The 20,945-nt window shown below is 43.1% G+C and overlaps 1 protein-coding gene across 11 annotated transcripts in view; it reads left to right on the top strand.

The window, feature by feature from the left end:
* The window catches only part of AFDN (afadin, adherens junction formation factor), a 508,028-nt gene that overhangs the window by 306,151 nt on the left and 180,932 nt on the right, over positions 1-20,945 (top strand). For all 11 annotated transcript variants that reach the window (XM_040429419.1, XM_040429420.1, XM_040429421.1 and 8 more), the window contains one exon: positions 18,817-18,920. In XM_040429419.1, the coding sequence (XP_040285353.1) occupies positions 18,817-18,920 (104 nt within the window). The remainder of the gene's footprint in view (positions 1-18,816; positions 18,921-20,945) is intronic.

Raw genomic sequence — 20,945 nt, 5'->3', positions numbered from 1 at the left:
GCTATGTCGGATATGATGATCTCAAGCAGAACAGTCCGGCAGTTTTAGCGCTAGTGTAAAACTAGCCTAAATGTTATTTTGAATACTTTTTTTGGAGTACAGTCAGCCTTCTAACATCCCCAAAAAATAAAAGTAAATGACCCCATTTTGGAAACTACACCCTTCAAGGTATTCAAAACTGATCTTTACCAACTTTGTTAACCCTTTAGGTTTTCCACAAGAGTTATTGGCAAATGGAGATGAAATTTGAGACTTTCAATTTTTTGGCAAATTTTCCATTTTAATCCATTTTTTCCAGTAACAAAGCAAGGGTTAACAGCCAAACAAAACCCTATATTTATTGCCCTGATTCTGTAGTTTATAGAAACACCCCATATGTGGTCTTAAACTTCTCTACGGGCACACAGCAGGGCGCAGAAGGAAAGGAACGCTATTTGGTTTTTGGAAGGCAGATTTTGCTGCATTGGTTTTTAGACACCATGTTCCATTTGAAGCCCCCTGATGCAACCCTAGAGTAGAAACTCCCAAAAAAGTGACCCCATTTTGAAAACTACAGAATAAGGTGGCAGTTTTTTGTTGGTACTATTTTAGGGTACATATGATTTTTGGTTGCTCTATATTACACTTTTTGTGAGGCAAAGTAACAAAAAATAGAAATTCTGAAATTTCATCTCAATTTGCCATTAACTTGTGGAACACTTAAAGGGTTAACAAAGTTTGTAAAATCAGTTTTGGTTACTTTGAGGGGTGTAGTTTCTTAAATGGGGTCACTTTTTGCAGTTTCTACTCTAGGCGTGCATCAGGGGGGCTTCAAATGGGACATGGTGTAAAAAAAAAACAGTCCAGCAAAAACTGCCTTCCGAAAACCATATGGCGTTCCTTTCCTTCTGCACCCTGCCGTGTGGCCATACAGCAGTTTACGACCACATATGGGGCATTTCTGTAAACTAGAGAATCAGGGCAATAAATATTTAGTTTTGTTTGGCTGTTAACCCTTGCTTTGTTACGGGGAAAAAGATTAAAATGGAAAACTTGCCCAAAAATTACTGTTTTGGCACAGTTTTAATTTTTTACAACATTCATCTGACAGTTTAGATCATGTGCTATTTTTATAGAGCAGGTTCTTACCTAATGATATGTATACCATTTATTTAGGTTTTACACAATATCATTTTTGATCCTGGCTCCATAGTCTGAGAGCCATAGTTTTTTTTTCAGTTTTTAGGCGATTGTCTCAGGTTCGGTATCATTCTTGCGGGATGAGATGACTGTTAGATTGGCATTTTTGAACGCTTGCTATTAAATTTTTTTCACAGGGTTCATCTGAGGGGTTAGGTCATGTGGTATTTTTATAGAGCAGGTTCTTACAGACGCGGTGATACCTAATGTCTACTTTTTTTAAAATTATTTTTTACGTTTAACATAAAGCATTTTTGAAGCAGTCTGAGAGCCATAGTTTTATTTTTTGGGCCATTGTCTCATGTAGGGGCTCGTTTTTTGTGGGATGAGGTGACCGTTTGATTGGTACTATTTTTAAAACATAAAAAAAAAAAAAAACATTTTGAAGTTTCTGATACTCCCTGTGTCTGTAAGAGGTTAAAGGATATGGACACCTTCTGGTGTCAACGTCCCTCCCACCCCTACAGCAAACAGAAGTTGATTTTTACCTTCATTTTTGCAATCTTTCGGCTGCGGAGTGGCCTAACAAGATAGAGATGTGTATGTTACTAGGGGGTAATCCTGCAGTGTATATTTGTATATCTCACTGCCGCTCCACCACAATCTGCTTACAGACAGGAAGATTCTCCTGCGCCCATGAAAGACAAAGCAACTGATCAGGCTTGGGAAACTTGCCTGCCCGCCAGTCCTCCCGTCCACCTGAATGCCTGTCTGTATAGGAAATATATACAAGAATATATCATAGATCTCCTGCACATATACTACTATATATGTACTATATGCAGGATACATACATACATACATTCATTCATTCATTCATTCATTCATATAGGATATGTACATTGTATGGTGTGTGTGTGTGTATATATATATATATATATATATATATATATATATATATATATACTCTACATGCGCGGTATCTACTATACATACTGTATATATAGTACATCTTTAGTGCATATATAGTAGTATGTATAGTGTGTAATTTTATTATGTGCTGCATAACGGTAAGATATGGTTTAATAGATTTTATTTTTTTAAACCATTTGTTTTTATTTCGGTTTTGCCACAAGTACATCACATACCTTTAAATGAATATTTTAATAAACATTGTGGAGAACTTTCCATAAACTCCCCCCCCCCCCCCCCCCCGTCCATGCTACCCTTCCTCCCCCTTTGGTGTATGTATATATCGCGATCCTTACACCAGGACACTGAGGTCCACATATCACAAATTTCAAGAAACTAATGGTATTCTTATTGTAAGAGCAAAAAGTGCCAGGGATCTGATGGGTTCAGTTTCAAAAACCATTCCGTATGTAGGAATGGCCGCACCACTTCCAGTCTTTCCTCTATCGTGAAAAAAGCTGAAATGTATGGCCTCTATTTCCCAAAAAAAGATTTCGTTAGTTTGGATTTTTGTATTCTGCTTCAATTTTCTCCAAGTTTAGACATTTTTTAATGTCTTGAAAAGTTTCTGAAACAGGGGGGTATTTCCCAGCAACCAGTGCCTTAGAAGGCTCCTCTTGGCTGCTAAAATTACCACATGTATCACTCTCTTGGCTGCTAAAATTACCACATGTATCACTGGGGGAAATTTTGCCTTAGCTGTTTCTGTTTGTTTGTGGAATAAAAATGTTGGATTTAAAGGGAGTGTCACCCCCATTTTGTGTTTGATTTCATGTACGAAGCTCTCCCAGAATTCCTTCACCTTCGGGCAAGACCACAGACCATGCAGAACATCTGTATTTGATAATTTACATTTTGGACAGTGTGTGATCCTGCCCGCGATTATTTTCATTGGGTCTCTGGGGGTATGGAAGCCATATATTGCTTTGTGCATTATTTTATATTGAGTCTCTCTCCATATTTCGTTGCCTACCCATTTGCACACCTTTCCCCATCCTTCCACTATGTCTCCGGGAAGGTCTAGCTCTGGAAATTTGCGAAGCCAACCCTGGAACAGTGCAGCGTCTCCCCTCCGGGATATTACCTCGTTCATCACCCCATATATTTGGGCTAGGGAAGATATTGAGTTATTTGATCCTTCTAAGGTATCAAAAGGGTTGGTCTTCTTTTCTTTTGAAATATCTTGCACTCTGGATTTCAAGAAAGCTAGCGGTTGGTGAAAAGCTAAAAAATGGGAGCTTGGGATATTGTATAATGTCTGGATCTCCTCAAAGTTCATTTATCTGTTTTCCACTTTGTGCCATAGGTGTTTTACTTCCCTTATCCCTATATTCCTCCATCAAATAAATTGCTTGTTTATTGCGAACGCACTAAATTCTGTGTGAGTCCATATTTTCATGTATTTTGATAAACGTACCGGTAGGTGGAATAATTGTCTAACCACTTTCCACGCAGCAATGGTATCTCTCAGCAATATACTTAGTTTGACCTCTCTTGGAATTTCTGAGTATTTCGTGTGTAATATGGCATTCAAACTCCAGGGTTTGACCATTTCTGCCTCAATGGATAGTACTGAATAGTGTCATGTGTCTTTTAGCCAGTCTATACTATGCCTCATCAATCCCGCTAAATTGTACCTCCTAATGTCTGGCATGCCAACTCCCCCATTGCCTCTTGTCCTAGTGAACTTGTTAAGAGATATCGTTGATTTTTTTTTCCTTGCCATATGAACCTTCTAAATTCTTTGTTGAGGTTCTGGATGTCTGTATGTTTAATTAGGATTGGTAGTGTTTGCATTGGATATAATAATTTGCTAAAACATCATTTTTATAAGGTGGCAGCGGCCCAAGAATGATAAGGGTAGGTTTTTCCACATCCTAAGTTCTGCTATTATCTTACTGAATAGCGGGGAATAATTTAAGAAATAAAGTTGATCCGGGGTTTTCCCTATTCGGATTCCCAGATATTTTATTGAAAGTGGTGCGACAGTCACTGGACAAACCTCCAGTGGGAGATTATTGCGGTTTTTAGTTGGGGATAAGTCTAGTAACTCACATTTGGTCGGGTTTATTTTAAAACCTGAAAGCTTACCGAACTGTGTTAAGAGTTCAAAGACTTTGGGCAAGTCCACTCGGGGTTGGGATAAAAATAGTAGTAAATCGTCAGCACAATCTCTCCTATTCTGATCCCTGAGGTAACTCTGGTCTTTGCTAGCTTCCTGGAAAGCGGTTCTAGGGCTAGGTTGAAAAGCAGCGGTGATAGCGGGCAGCCTTGCCTGGTGCCTTTCTGCAGTTGGAAAGGTTGTGATAAGTACCCAGGTATATGTATTCTAGCTGTGGGATCTTTATATAGGGACGAGATATATGTTCTGAATGGTCCCATAAATTTCATGGAATCTAGTACCTTGTTGAGCCACCCCCAATTTACATTGTCGAAAGTCTATTGCTAATAATGCTGGGGCTGGGTACATATTTGGTGTTATCTTTATGGCATCTAAGATTGCTAATACTTTTCTAATATTGTATACTGCTGATCTTCCCGCTATAAACTCTGTTTGATGACATGACACCAACTTAGGCATGATTTTTGACAGCCTGTCCGCCATTATTTTCGATAAGTATTTTATGTTGTTGTCAATTAGTGAGATCGGACGGTAGAGTACCGTCTCTTCCTGGTTTCGGTAATACCTTTATATACGCTGTGTTCATATCTGCAGGTATTGGGAGCCCTTTCAACATTTGGTTATATAGAGTTGAGTGTGGGGGCTATTTTAGGGGCCAATATTTTATAGAATTCATTGGTATAGCCATCTGGGCCTGGGGTTTTACCATTCTTAGATGAACGCATGACATTTAAAACTTCCATCTCTGTAACGGGTTGGTTAAGTTTTGTCATGTCCTCTTCCGATATTTGCGTTAACAGTGAGAGATATTCGTTCGCATTATCTCTATTAATTTCTTGGTTTGTGTTCGCATATAGGGCTTTATAAAAGTCGCGTAAAATCCCTACTATCTCTTTGGGGTTGTGACACACTGTCCCTTTTGAATTTTTTAGGGTGGGTATTGTGGATGTGCATCTTTGACCTTTAGCCAGGTTCGCCAAGAGTTTACCCGATTTGTTCCCAAATTTAAATAAATGAGCTTCTCTTTTTAGGCCATAATATTCTTCTTTCTGTTTTAGCCACCTTTCATAGTTTGCTTTAGTTACCATCCATTGTTGTCTATTTAGTGGAGATGGGTTTGCACGAAATTGTGTATAGGTTGCCCGTAATGCTTTTGATAGTTCCTGGATTTTAGATTGGATGGTTTTTCTTAACCCCATGGTGAAGGTCATAATTTGTCCCCGCATAACCGCCTTTCCCGCTCTCAATATCAGGTGAGGGTCCCCGCTTTCCGAGTTTGTGTCCCAATAAGTGGGCTGAGGTCGTTGCGACGTTCCTGGCGTCTGGACCCTAGCAAGTTTTTTCGATCTGCCCGATGATCAAGCTGCCGACTACCTGACCGTAAAAGGTGTGATCCTGGCGAGACTGGGGGTGAATGTGTTGGTCCGGGCCCAGCGAGTGCATCAGTGGGAATTTAACCCAGTTGAACCCGCCAGACCGCAGTATTATAACCTGTTACACTGTTTGCAAAAATGGCTGCAGCCTGACGTACTGATCCCCACCGCTATGCTGGACCGTTTCTTGGGGTATGTGTTCTGGAGGGCTTTGCTGTACCCTCTCCAGCACTGGATTGGCCAGGTGTCTCCGGGTAATGCCTTGGAGATGGTCGACCTGGTGGAGCTCTACGAGGCCACCAGAAATCTACACTGGGGGTTCTTTTGGGAGGGGGCCATTCAAACCCCGGAAATCTCCACCCCAGACCCGGTGGCCGGTGCCAACTAAATTATGCCCCTCTGTAGACCTAGCCCCGGTGGTCTGCTGGTGATGTCAGGAGCCTGGACACATAAGGGCCGACTGTCCCCATCGGGGTGAACCCATGGACCCCAACTATGGCTACCGCCACTCATTATATGCCAGGAAGTTGTGTGCCACAGGAACCTCAGAGACTATAGACAATAGCCACCTGTGCCAGATGGAAGTGGGGGACACTCTGGTTAGTGGCTCTGCTGGATTCAGGGAGCCTGGTGTCCCTGGTAAGAGCTGCCCTGGTACGGCCCGCCGAGTATACTGGCCGAAAGGTCAGTGTAGTGTTTTCATGGAGACTTAAAGGACTATCCCACCTTCCTGGTCTCTCTATCAACGGTGGCCGGCAGGTGGACTCATGATGTGGCCGTCGCCACAAAATTACAGTATGAACTCATAATTGGGAGAGACTTTCCCGGCACTATGGCCGGATACGAAAGTTACCGACACCCTGGAGACAGACGTAACCCTAGCGCAGTGGCCTGGCTCAGGGGGGAGACCAGAACCCTGGGAACCTGGGCCAGCGGTAGGGGCAACTGCCACTTCGGTGGAAGAGGGGAGACAACCCCGCTAAGTGTGATGGTGAGAGACGTGGAGGACTTACCGCCGGCGTTGGCAGACCTCAACGTCTCCAGAGATAATTTTGGTACAGCACCAGAACCCGACTCTATCTCGAGCCTGGGAGAATGTGGTAGAAGTTGAGGATGAGCTGCAACAACCGGGGGCCGAGTCTGTTTCCCCGTTTTGTGGTTCAACAGGAGATGCTATACCGGGTAAATCAACTACGGGGTGAGCATATTGAACAGCTGGTGGTGCCCAAGGCATATCGCAAGCTCGTGTTGAAGTTAGCCCACCAACTTGTTCTTGGGGGACACCTGGGCCAGCAGAAAAAAACTAAGGATCGGATTCTACAGCAGTTCTACTGGCCTAGTGTGTTCAGAGAGGTGGAAAAGTATTGCCTAACTTGCCAGATAACCAGCCCCCAGCCACATTTCCATAGTCCTCTGATCCCTCTTCCAATTATTGAGGTTCCATTCGAGCGGATTGTTATGAATATCATAGGCCCAGTACCTAGGTCTGCTAGAGGGCACCTACACATATTGGTCATCCTCGACTATGCTACTCTGTACCCAGAGGCGGTCTGACTGACCAAGGGCCCCCATTTATGTCCAAGGTCATGAGTGAACTCTGTAAGTTGTTCCACATAAAACCGTTACGGACGTCCGTGTATCATCCACAAAGGGATGGCCTGGTAGAGAGGTTTAATCAAACATTAACAAACATGTTAAAAAGAGCGGTGTCTAAGGATGGGAGGGATTGGGACCTTCTTCTTCCCCAGGCCTCTACTGGATTCTCACACTTCGAACTGCTATACGGCAGACACCCTCGCGGTCTGTTGAATGTGGCCAAAGAGGCGTGGGAACAACAACCCACACCGCACAAAAGTGTTGTTGAATACATAACCCAGATGCAAGGACGGATGGAAACAGTGTTACCTCTGGTTAGGGAGCATATGGAGGCAGCACAGTGAGCCCAGAGTAGGGTCTATAATCGGCGGGCTCGGGTCCGGAGCTTTAACCCGGGTGATCGGGTGTTGGTTCTGGTACCGACCGTAGACAGTAAGTTCCTAGCTAGGTGGCAGTGGCCCTACGAGGTACTTGAAAAAATTGGAGAGGTAGATTACAAGGTACACCAGCCAGGGAGGCGAAAGCCGGAGCAGGTGTTCCATGTGAATCTGCTCAAACCATGGAGAGATTGGGACACCTGTACAAAATACAGCCCACGACCAGGGTTTTTAGGGGAAGCAGTTTCGGCCCCTCTGTAGCAAGGGAAGTGGCTTCCACAGTGAAAATTGCTGACAGCCTCTCCTCTAAACAGGCTCAGGAAGCCAGGGAGTTCATTAGTCGGAATACTGATGTGTTCTCGTACCTCCCTGGACGCACGTCCATAATCTGGCATGACATAATCACTGAGCCTCAGGCAAAAGTCTGGTCAAAACCGTACCGGCGACAAGCCATCGCGGAAGAACTGCAGCTAATGCTCCAGCTAGGTGTCATCGAGGAGTCGAAAAGTGAATGGGCCAGTCCGATAGTCTTAATACCCAAGCCGGATGGGACATTGCGGTTCAGTAACGACTTCCGCAAACTGAATGAGGTGTACAAGTTTGACGCATATCCCATGCCCTGAGTAGATGAGCTTATTGAGAAGTTAAGCCAAGCCCTGTATTTTTTTGTTGGACCTCACCAAAGGGTACTGGCAGGTACCCTTGACGGAGGCTGCCAAGGAAAAAACGGCTTCCCTGTCAGACGGAGGATAATCCACCCCACCTGACAGTGCTGCCTGTGTTTTATAGCCCAAACCAAGACCCGGCCTGGAATGTGGGGAGCACCCTGCACTTTGGCTGCTCCCAGTAAGAGCCGGCCCGAATCTGCTTTGCAGCCATACTAAATAGCAAAACCATGTCAGCCACCACTAGCTGCCGCGGACACATGCAATTAGCGGCTCTTACCTCACCGAGGCCAGGCATCTCAGTGAAACATACCTACCGTCAATGACGGACCCTTGCGCCTTCCTACAATATATATTATTTTATATATATATATATATATGCACTTATATATTTTATGCGCTTATATAGCGCTACTATATTCCGCTGCTCTTTACAGACATTAGCATCAAGCTGTTTCCAATGGGGCTCACAATTGAAGTTCCCTATCAGTATGTCTTTGGAGTGTGGGAGGTAATCGGAGTACCTGAAAGAAACCCACGCAAACATGGGGAGAACATACAAACACCATGCAGATGTTGTCCTTGGTCTGATTCGAAGCTAGGACCCCAGTGCTGCAAGGCACCAGTGCTAACCACTGAGCCACCGTGCTGCCCACTTTAAATATTATGCCTTCTCAAATAAACACGAATCGATAAACACTGTGGTAGGTGGGTTTGATTGGATCCAATGTCACCTAATCCATTTCCAGGCCTGAAATTGTAAATGCTGTGTATTCAGATTTATGATGGGGTCCCAGGTACATGAGCCCAAGATGCAAGTTTTAGTTTGAAAAGGAAACCTGTATCTGATATGTATTCCAAATAAAATTCAGATCCCGCTTCCAAAATCCAGATAACCGTGGACATTCCCATGTCGTATGCAGAATGGATTAGCTCTTACTCTACCCATTTAAGTGTTGCATTTGAGAGGCTATGAAATATAACCAGGGATTAGGGACAGAAAGCCCATTTGAATCCTTCCCTTTCTGGAGCATCTACATTTTATTCTAGCCGGGGCGCTTCCTCCAGATAAAGCTTCTGAATAAGCACGGAATCTTAAAGATCCTCTGGACATCCACACTGAGGAGTTGTGTAGGATGTACATGAGTTTCGGCATAAGGATCATCTTGAGAAGATTACTTCTCCCCACATCAGTCATTGGCAGTTTACACAAAGTATTGATTTTGTGTACAAAGCCAATTAGAAGTGAGTTTATATTATCCCTAACATAGTTACGAAGATCAGAAGATATATTGATTCCTAAGTATTTAAACCGATATGCTACCTGTAGCTGCGTGTTGGACAGTGAAATATGGGAAAATACAGGATCCAATGGAAATAGGATTGATTTATTCCAATAAATGGTGAGACCTGACCTGGTGCCAAAGTCCGTAATAAGAGACATAAGCAGATTAATGCACTTTTCAAGATCCCTGACATAGATTAGCTTGTCGTCCGCATACCGGAACACATGTTCTTTGTTCGTCCCAGGAAACATGCTAATGGTCCAATAGCATCGGAAAAAAGGAGAGCGGAAAGAGGGCAGCCCTGACTAATACCTCTCTCCGGAGTGAATCTTTCCAGAGCACCGCCATTAGTCTGGACCCTAGCTACGGGAAGATGGTATAATAATTTCACCCTTGAGATAAAAAAATTCCCAAAGCCCATGGCTCCCAAAAATAGCCCCATTTGATGCTGTTGAAGGCCTTAGATGCGACTAGTGAAAGGACACCCAGTAGTTTCAGAACGCCTCTGAATATTAATAAATAAATCTTCTGAGGTTAACCAATGTGGATTTATCTGGCATAAATCTGGCTTGATTCCTGTGAATATTGGTTGCAATCACCTTTTGTAACCTATTCACTTGTACTTTGGCTAAAATCTTAACTTCCGATGTCAATAAGGAAATAGGCCTATATGAGTCGGGGAGAGTCGCCTCTCTGATAGTCTGGTAAGACTCCCCTCTTCAAATGTTCAGTGTATACCGCCAACACTTTTGGCAATAAAGTATCTTTATATTGAAAAAAAAAAAAAAACTGTGTAGGCACTCCATCTACATCGGGGGTAGCCCATCTAACTGCAAGTGTTGGTCCAAGTACTGTGAATGCTCTGCAGAGAGTGAAGGCATAGATATTCCAGAAACATAGGCCTCAATATTATCCTAGTCTACTGTCCGTTTAGATCTATATAAATTCTTGTAATAAGAATGAAGCACAGCAATAATATTTAAGTGCACCATAGACAAAGCTCCCTCTCCTTTCCTAATATTCAAAATCCTTGACAGGCCGTTTTGTGCCTGGACTACTCTCACTAAAAGACGGCCAGAACTTTTCCCAGCCTCAAAATATCTTTATTCATTATTATTATTATTATTTTTTTTTTTAAGTCCATTATACTTTGTATGCATTAAGTGCTCTTTCAAGGTGGTCTGTGCAGACACTCGTGTAGCTTCATTCTCAGGGGAGGCGTTCATAGTATACATGATTTCCGTTTCTCTAAGACTGCTGACGAGAGTTCTAACGTTCTCTAGATTTTGTTTTACATCTACTAATTGCCCCTGAACAAATCTCTTGCATGCATCCCACACAACTCCCCCAGATGCCGACCCCACATTAATGAAAAAAAAAAAACTCCGCAAGGGCCCCGGTTATGCTCTCCCCAGTGTCAACCAATTGTTGCAAAAAAAAGTTACATTTTCACAACCCAACCTCAAAGTGCATCCTACTTTGAAAGTGGGGAGTGGTCTGACAGACTCCTGGGAAGATATTCAATGTCCACAATATAAGCCAACATATCTGGGGACCCTATTGGTAAATATATCCTAGGAGGTGTATTGGAAAAATGACCTGCCACAGGGTTTTGTACCCGCCATAAATCATACAGGCCTAACTCACGGATTTATGTGTTTTTTTTTTTTTTTTAGACTTACTATGTAACTGTAGAATAATAGTTACAATCACAATCTGATCAAGCTACCCCTGTTAAAAAAAAAAAAAATCAGACCTGTCAAAAAAATTTTTTTTAATTGACACTAGTAAGAAGTGACCTATTTTTATGAACTGTGCAAGAATTTATAGAAAGTTGGCAATGTCCCATTTCCTGCCTATTTCTTGGATTTTTTTTTTTTTTTTATAGTATTTATCAATTTTGATTCTATTTCCTGTATTTTGACCATTTGCTGCCTGTTCTGACTTTCGCCTAATCTCTGTACTGACCCTGTGCTACCTGCCCAGACTGTTTACTCATATCACAAACGCTGCCAGCGTGTCCCTGACTATGGTTTTGTCTGATCCCTTGTTGCTTGCAACCGTATCTCGACTGCCGTGGGTCAGCAGTCACTTGAACAGAGACTACTCCAAGAGTTAGTGACTTTATGGTTCCCCTGCACCGAAGTCCAGATTCCTGTATAGGGGTTAAATTATTAATACTGCGGTGGTTTGCATTTATGTGCAGTATCTCCCACAGGGGTAGCCCCAGACCAAATCTGTTTCAAGTGAGACCGTGGATTAACATCAGCTTTTTTTATTTTATTATGAATGTTTTCTTTAAACCGTTTTTTTGGTGGTGTTTTTTTTTTTTTTTTGCTATTTCTTTTTGTAAAAATCTGAACTTTTTCCATTTTTTTTTTTACTACTCATTGGGGGAGATTTATCAAACTGGTGTAAAGTAGAACTGGCTTAGTTGCCCATAGAAATCAATCGGATGCCAACTTTCGTCTTCCAAAGGAGCTGTGAAAAATAAAAGATGGAATCTTAATGGTTGTTATGGGCAACTAAGCCAGTGCCAGTTTGATAAATCTCTCCCAGTGTGCGTACAATATCCCATAGTTCTATTTTTTTAGCTGTCCTTCCTGCTTTTTATATTTAGACTGGAGTAAGATCAGCAGAGTAATCCTATAATTAGAGAACCTGGCGGGCAGTGTTATTTTCCTAAAGACTTCGTGCTGGAGTTGGGTGTGTAGGGCCCACCGGTAAAATTCATTTTGGTGGCTGACTGTACAGCTACTGTCCATGCAAGTATTATTGGACCACTGTTCTCAGTTTTGGGTATCTGTGCTAAACACAGTAGTAGTAGCCTGCTGCCTAGCCTATGCCTCAAAATGATCTGTCCTGGAGCCAATGTCAGTATTATGGTGACTGGCTCTGGTCTTAGACTAAGGCTTTCTTAGCTACTGTATGTGAGCTAGAAACACGTTCTCAGTGGCAGATAGCAGCAAGACTCTTTAAGAACATTGGTGATTGGGGGCCCTGCACCAGAATTAATAAGGCGAGTTTCTGGGGAAAGAGGATACTGGCTGAGCAGAAGGCTGATTGATGCTCTACACTGCCTATCTTTATGTAGTACAGTCATTGTGCTCTGTCATGTGCCACTTGTGCAGAAGGTGGGGGAAAAGGGGCCCACCCTCGCTCATTGCCCTCTGGGGGATTCACCTTCTCACATGAATGATCCAAGTCTGTTACAGATGGGTTCCAATGGAGATGGATTGGAGTTTGATTGCTTGTTCAAGTTCCCTAGGGCAGTGGTCGGCAAAGTGCGGCTCGCGAGCCACAAGCGGCTCTTTAGAACCTTCAATGCGGCTCTTTGATGCGGGTGGGCGGCCGCGCAGTCATATTGCGCCGCTCAAGCCGCTTGCAAAATGTCCGTCATGCGCCTCCTGCCCCGTCTGTCTGCTCCTTCCACTTTATGAATGAAGCAGGCGGGGCAGGAGGCGCATGACGGAGGGTGAGATGTCACGCGCACAGCAGCAGAAGGGCGGGCAGCGCGGCTCTAGTTCGGCTGCCCAGTGTGAGGAGGGGTGGTGTGGTGAAGAGGCCGCCGCTCAGGAGACTTGGAGCGAAATGTCCTGCAGCAGAAAGGTAGGAGCTGCCCCCGGTGTGTGCCCAGCGCCGGGCACTGCACCGGCCCCGCCACAAGTGTCCCTGCCTCCTCCCTTCCCCCCACTAATACATTACTTTACTTACTAGAAGGCACTTATGGGGGATATCTGTGGAGGGCACTTATTGGGGATATCTGTGGAGGGCACTTATTGGGGATATCTGTGGAGGGCACTTATTGGGGATATCTGTGGAGGGCACTTATTGGGGATATCTGTGGAGGGCACTTATTGGGGATATCTGTGGAGGGCACTTGTGGGGGATATCTGTGGAGGGCACTTGTGGGGGATATCTGTGGAGGGCACTTGTGGGGGATATCTGTGGAGGGCACTTGTGGGGGATATCTGTGGAGGGCACATATATAGCATCTTATGTCATCCACAGATATCCCCCATAAGTGCGTCATCCACATTACATCCACATCTGCAGACAAGTTTAATAAAAGTAAAAAATGATAAAGATAAAATGAAAAAATAATCAAGATCCAAATAAAAGAAAGTACATATAAAAGTACCGTATTTTTCGCCGTATAAGACGCACTTTTTCTTCCCCAAAACTGGGGGGAAAAAGTTGGTGCGTCTTTTACGACGAATACACATTTTGCCTGCATTAAAACTGCCCCTAACTTTGTGTGGTGCTTGTTCGCAGTCCTCTTTTTATGCTGTGTGCGCTGCAGGCTGGATTTGTGGCATGTACTGCGGGCAGTGGAGACTTCTCTGACCCTCCCTGCACGGCCAGGCTGTGTGTGTTCGGGCTTCCCTCTTCCTCCTATAACGTGCCTTGTCCCCCCCCCCCCTTCCTCCCGACAGTCTAACCACGTGCTGCCCGGGCACCATGTCAACGCTCTGCTGAGCTTACCAATACCTTTCCCTCCATCAGTGCGGGCTGTGCCTCCTCATGTCTCCCCGGGCAGTCTCACTCCTTGCTGGGCAGTGTGGGCACAATCCGCTTCTGGGCATATCTCCCGGGCACTGGGCATATCTCCCGCTGCCCTCAAATGTCTGCACGTATGCCCCTCCTGCTCCATACGTTCCGCCTCCTCCGGCCAAGGTTTACTGTGTGCTGTCCGTGCTCTGCTCCGCCCCGCTCCTACTTGATTTGATGCCCGTGATTGATGGGCAGAAGAATTGATCCGCCAAAGCTCCGCCCCCCCGAATCCCGGGGAGAAGACACCGCCCTCCCTACCTCATATTGCTGCTCCTGCTCCGCCCCCACTTCGCCTACTACTCTATTGGATGCCCATGATTGATTTGTATTTGGTTCAGAATCTTTTTTTTTTCTAGATTTTCCTCCTTAAAAATTGGGTGCGTCTTATATGCCGGAGCGTTTTATACGGCGAAAAATACGGTATGTAAAAACACACTCTGGGCTCATGCCCAGGAATGTAAGGGCGCCGTGCCTGTGCTGCGGACTGCAAATAGCGGTCCGCAATGCACGGACACAGACCATGGGGCAGCTGCATGAGGATCGTGGACCCATTCACTTGAATGGGGTTCGCGATCCACATCCGACTGCCTGCACCGCAAAAAAGTAGCGCATGCTGAAGTGAATGGGTCCATGATGTGGGCTGCACACGGCCGTGTGAAGCCCGCATCATGGACCCATTCATTTCAATGGGTCCAGGATCCGGGATATGAGTGCTACAGAGTGCTTCCGTGGTGCTTCTGGCTGTGCCTCCGCACCGCAAAAAAAGTTTTTTTTCTTTTCACGATTAACCCGTTCGCTACCAGTACTGTACATGTACGGCACTGGAGCGATGTGTAAACATGGCGCCCGATCGCACGGCAATAATGTCGATCGCGGTAATTAAATTCTTTAGATGCTGTGACCAAGTGAGATCACGGCATCTAATTGCGCAAAAACCGTGTGGCCAATTGGGGCATCGGTAATTGTGCTGAACACTTTGTCTCGCTGAAGAGGCTGAAAGTGTTAATGCTGCAATTCTTATTTTTGCCACCAGATGGTAGGCCAGGATCAGAAATTAGCAATATTGAGTTTAAATGGCATAACAAAAATCCCTGATGGAACAAAATGAAAAATAAAACAAACATTTATAGACTCATCTATGAGCCACAAAATCGCTAAAAAAGTAACGTTTTTTTACAAAATATATATATATATAAAAATATAAAAGTTTAAAATCACCCCCCTTTCTGTATAATTAAAAAATAAATACCTAAATAACAATAAATATAAACATCATGGGTGTCACCGCGACTGAAAATGCCCATACTATTAAAATAGAAGAAAAATAATTCCAATATGGCGAATGGCGTAACGGGAAAAAAGGGTCAAAATGACCAATTGCCCATTTTTTCATTTCTTCTCTTAGGCCCCTTTCACACGGGCGAGTATTCCGCGCGGATGCGATGCGTGAGGTGAACGGATTGTACCCGCACTGAATACCGACCCATTCATTTCTATGGGGCTGTTCACATGAGCGGTGATTTTCACGCATCACTTATGCGTTGCGTGAAAATCGCAGCATGCGCTATATTCTGCGTTTTTCATGCAACGCAGGCCCCATAGAAGTGAATGGGGTTGCGTGAAAATCGCAAGCAAGTGCGGATGCGGTGCGATTTTCACGCACGGTTGCTAGGAGACGATCGGGATGGAGACCTGATCATTATTATTTTCCCTTATAACATGGTTATAAGGGAAAATAATAGCATTCTGAATACAGAATGCAAAGTAAAATAGGGCTGGAGGGAAAAAAATAAAAATAAAATTTAACTCGCCTTAGTCCACTTGCTCGCGTAGCCCGGCATCTACTTCTGTCTCCTTTTTTGAATAGGACCTGTGGTGAGCATTAAATACAGTTACAGGACCTTTGATGTCACTCCGGTCATCACATGTTACGTCACATGATCTTTTACCATGGTGATGGATCATGTGATGACCGGAGTGACGTCATCAAAGGTCCTGTAACTGTATTTAATGCTCACCACAGGTCCTATTCAACAAAGGAGACAGAAGTAGATGCCGGGCTACGCGAGCAAGTGGAATAAGGTGAGTTAATTTTTATTTTTTTAACCCCTCCAGCACGGTTTTACTTTGCATTCTGTATTCAGAATGCTTTTATTTTCCCTTATAACCATGTTATAAGGGAAAATAATACAATCTACAGAACACCTATCCCAAGCCCGACCTTCTGTGAAGAATTTTGCGTTTGGGTACCAAACATGCGCGATTTTTCTCACGCGCGTGCAAAACGCATTACAATGTTTTGCACTCGCGCAGAAAAATCGCGGGTGTTCCCGCAACGCCCGTGTGAAACCAGCCTTACCCCAAAAATTTTTATAAAATGTGATTAACAAGTCACGCACACTCCAAAATGTTATCAATAAAAACTACAGATTGTTCCGCAAAAAATTAGCCACTGAACAGCTCAGTAGACATAAGTATAAAAAAGTTATGGGGGTCAGAATATGGTGATGTGTAAAAAAAAATAAAAATAAAATCTAAGTTTTCATTTATTTTTACTCTATTTAGACATAAATAACATATACATATGGGGTATCATTGTAATCGTACTGACTCAGAGAATGAAGAGCATGGGTCAGTTTTGCCGTAAACAAAACATCGTGGGAACTAAACCCGTAAAATTGCATATTTTTTCTAATGCCACCCCATTTGGAACTTTTTTTTCTGCTTCCCACTACATTTTATGCCATAATTAATAGTGGCATTAGAAAGTACAACATGTCCCGCAAAAAAAAGCCCTCATACAGCTATGTGACCGGAAATATTAAAAAGTTACAGCTCAAGGAAAATGGGGAAGAAAAACTAAAACGAAAAAACCTCCGGTAGCCTAAGGATTAAAACAGAAGAAAAACTATAAATGTGGTATTGTTGTAAATGCCCTGACCTGGAGAATGAAGGTAACAGGTCTTTTTTACCACATAGGAAACACTATGGGAGGCTTGGAGTAAAAAATGGAGGGAAAAAAAATATGTCCTGAAGGGATTAATGAAGTAAAGTACATAATAAAGGGGTTCTCCAGGAATTAATAAAATAAAAATAATGAAATATCATTACTCTTTAACTCAGTGTTGTGAAGTAACTTGTCCTGCTGTTATATTAGGACAGATTTTGTGTGCACTAATAGGACAGCAGCAATTTGATTTCTGACAAAACGAGCCATTGTAACTAATGAAAGGTATTTAGAAATATATTTTATATTAAAGTAATATTAACCTATAGGATACCAGCAGGACATGACTTAAGTCTTAGCGTCATACAGGTTTGGCACAGAACCGGCTGTCACTGACAACAGAGCCCCTGCTGAATACGCTGGCATTGGTGAAAACACTGATGTCTGTGTATTAACCCTTTGTCTGCCGCTGTCAGTTGACACTGGGCTTGTGGAGGGTATGGGTCCCCACGCTGTGTTGACTGGGTCCCAGTGGCTTAGAAGGCAGCCAGATGCCTTGCAGAGGCATCAAGGATTGTCTACGGATGCTTAGGAGATCCAGCGCCCAGGCTGGGTCTCCTAGGCAGTTATCAGTGTACTACACTGGCAGCTCAATGTAGTACAATGTGACAGCTGTTTTCCTTTTTTTTTTTTTTTTTTTTTCTTCACCTTCCCTCAGAAAAAGTGTAATACCAAGCGATCAAAGAGTCATATGCACCCCAAAATGGTACTAATCAAACCATCACCTCATATTGCAAAAAAAAAAAAACCTGCACAAGATTATCGGCAGAAAAATATTAAAGAAATATGTCTTTTAGAAAATGGCAACACAAAAACATGATCACGAAAAAAAAATGCTTTTGCTTTGTAGAACTTGACAAAACAAAAAATTTACATATTTGGTATTGCTGTGTCCATACCGCCCTGCTCTTTGAAAATATCACATGATCTATCCCCTCAGGTGAATTCCATGTAAAAAAAAAAAAAAAAAATCTGCCATTTTTTGGTCACCTTGCTGAAATATTGAACTGTAAAAAAAAAACATATGTACCCAAAAATGGTAACAATAAAAAGGTCAACTCTTCCCACAAAAATAACTAGTTTGAACCAAAGCAGAGTTCGGTTTCAAGTTTTAAAGTGGTTTTCCACTTAAGTAACTTTGGTAGTTTATTTTTTAACGAAGTCATGCGCGAGTTCGCAAATAAGTTTACTTCGGCTCATCGGAGCTCATACATACATTCTAATGCTATACGGAGACTATCTCTGTACAGTACTATTCCGAAGTTTTGAAAGAAGCGACTTAGGATTAAGCATCCGAAGCTCGCTTCGTTCAACACGAACAACTATTTTATTAGTTATCACTATCTGCTTTAAAAGCAGAGAAATTCTAATTTAAAAAACGAATTGTTCAAAATTTTCTGTAAAAATAGTATTTTGTTTTGTTTTTATAAATGAAGGTGAAACATATGGACTCAAATTCACCACTAACATGAAGTACAATATGTCGCCAGAAAACAATCTCAGAATTGGATAAGTGTTCCAGAGTTATTACCACATAAATTTGCAAAAATTATCCTGGGACTAGAGGTGAAAAGTGGTTAGAGTATTTTAATTTTCTTAATTCACGGAGAACCCGTTTAATAAAGTGAGGCGATGATTCTTTCTCTTTAAATGGAATAGTTGATATACCTTCATTTTTCTGTTTTTTAAGAACTGATGCCAAATTTTATTGGTGTAATCTTTTCTGTTGACATTTTTTCCTGCAGGTTACTGTAGACTTCTCCCTCATCCTCGTTCACCTGGGACTTGGACAATTTACTTTGAAAGTTCTGACTGTGACACTCACCTCCTGACTGAAAACACAGACATGGTAAAGTTTCATATTCAATTTTTATTTAATTTAAAAAGGAATTATTTTACAGCAGCTAATTGTTGGGATCTTCTGTGTTTTGCTGGAATGCCTTTTAAGCCCGTATCACATGCAGTCATGACTGTGCTTGTGATGTTGGTCTCGTGCTTGTGTGACATTCTCTCAGACTTCTTCTTTATAGTGCTGGCATTGTGCTGCAAAAAATAGCAAGATCATGTTAACACATTATTATTATTTATTATTAAAGCGCCATTCATTCCATAGCGCTGTACATATGAAAAGAGGTATACATACATAATACAGACAATTGCATTAATCATAAACAAGACGAGTTACAAACTGGTACAGAAGGAGAGAGGGCTTACAATCTACATGGTATGGGAGAAGGACACAGTAGTGAGGGTAATGTTAGTCATGGTGTGGGAGATGCACGGGAGAAATCTTTGAGGCGATTGTGGGAAGAGGTGATAAGAGGAGAGAAGGAGGTCTTGCGAGGATCGGAGATTGCGTGTGGGGATGTATCGGGAAAGTAGCTCGGAGATGTAGGGAGGGGACAGGTTGTGGACTGCCTTCTATGTACAGTATTTGTTAGTATTTTGAACTGAATTCGCTGGGCAGTGGGGAGCCAGTGAAGAGGTTGGCAGAGGGGAGAGGCAGAGGAGTAACAGGGTGAGAGGTGGATTAGTCGGGCAGCAGAGTGGAGGATAGATTGGAAGGGTGCTAGATGGAAAGCCACAGAGGAGAATGTTGCAGTAGTCTAGGCAGGAGATGATGAGGGAATGTACAGTCGTGGCCAAAAGTTTTTTTGAGAATGACACAAATATTCATTTTCACAAAGTTTGCTGCTAAACTGCTTTTAGATCTTTGTTTCAGTTGTTTCTGTGATGTAGTGAAATATAATTACACGCACTTCATACGTTTCAAAGGCTTTTATCGACAATTACATGACGTTTATGCAAAGAGTCAGTATTTGCAGTGTTGGCCCTTCTTTTTCAGGACCTCTGCAATTCGACTGGGCATGCTCTCAATGCACTTCTGGGCCAATTCCTGACTGATAGCAACCCATTCTTTCATAATCACTTCTTGGAGTTTGTCAGAATTAGTGGGTTTTTGTTTGTCCACCCGCCTCTTGAGGATTGACCACAAGTTCTCAATGGGATTAAGATCGGGGAGTTTCCAGGCCATGGACCCAAAATGTCAACGTTTTGGTCCCCGAGTTATCACTTTTGCCTTATGGCACAGTGCTCCATCGTGCTGGAAAATGCATTGTTCTTCACCAAACTGTTGTTGGATTGTTGGAAGAAGTTGCTGTTGGAGGGTGTTTTGGTACCATTCTTTATTCATGGCTGTGTTTTTGGTCAAAATTGTGAGTGAGCCCACTCCCTTGGATGAGAAGCAACCCCACACATGAATGGTCTCAGGATTCTTTACTGTTGGCATGACAGGACTGATGGTAGCGCTCACCTTTTCTTCTCCGGACAAGCCTTTTTCCAGATGCCCCAAACAATCGGAAAGAGGCTTTATCGGAGAATATGACTTTGCCCCAGTCCTCAGCAGTCCATTCACCAAACTTTCTGCAGAAGATCAATCTGTCCCCGATTGTTTTTTTTTGGAGAGAAGTGGGTTCTTTTCTGCCCTTGACACCAGGCCATCTTCCAAAAGTCTTCGCCTCATTGTGCGTGCAGATGCGCTCACACCTGCCTGCTGCCATTCCTGAGCAAGCTCTGCACTGGTGGCACTCCGATCCCGCAGCTGAATCCACTTTAGGAGACGATCCTGGTGCTTGCTGGACTTTCTTGGACGCCCTGAAGCCTTCTTAACAAGAATTGAACCTCTTTCCTTGAAGTTCTTGATTATCCTATAAATTGTTGATTGAGGTGCAATCTTAGTAGCCACAATATCCTTGCCTGTGAAGCCATTTTTATGCAACGCAATGATGGCTGCACGCGTTTCTTTGCAGGTCACCATGGTTAACAATGGAAGAACAATGATTTCAAGCATCACCCTCCTTTTAACATGTCAAGT

Source organism: Bufo bufo, chromosome 4 (genome assembly GCF_905171765.1).
Source record: "Bufo bufo chromosome 4, aBufBuf1.1, whole genome shotgun sequence".
Taxonomy (NCBI): Eukaryota; Metazoa; Chordata; class Amphibia; order Anura; family Bufonidae; genus Bufo; species Bufo bufo.
Note: the sequence above shows the minus strand (reverse complement) of the source record. Positions and strands in the feature narration are given on the sequence as shown.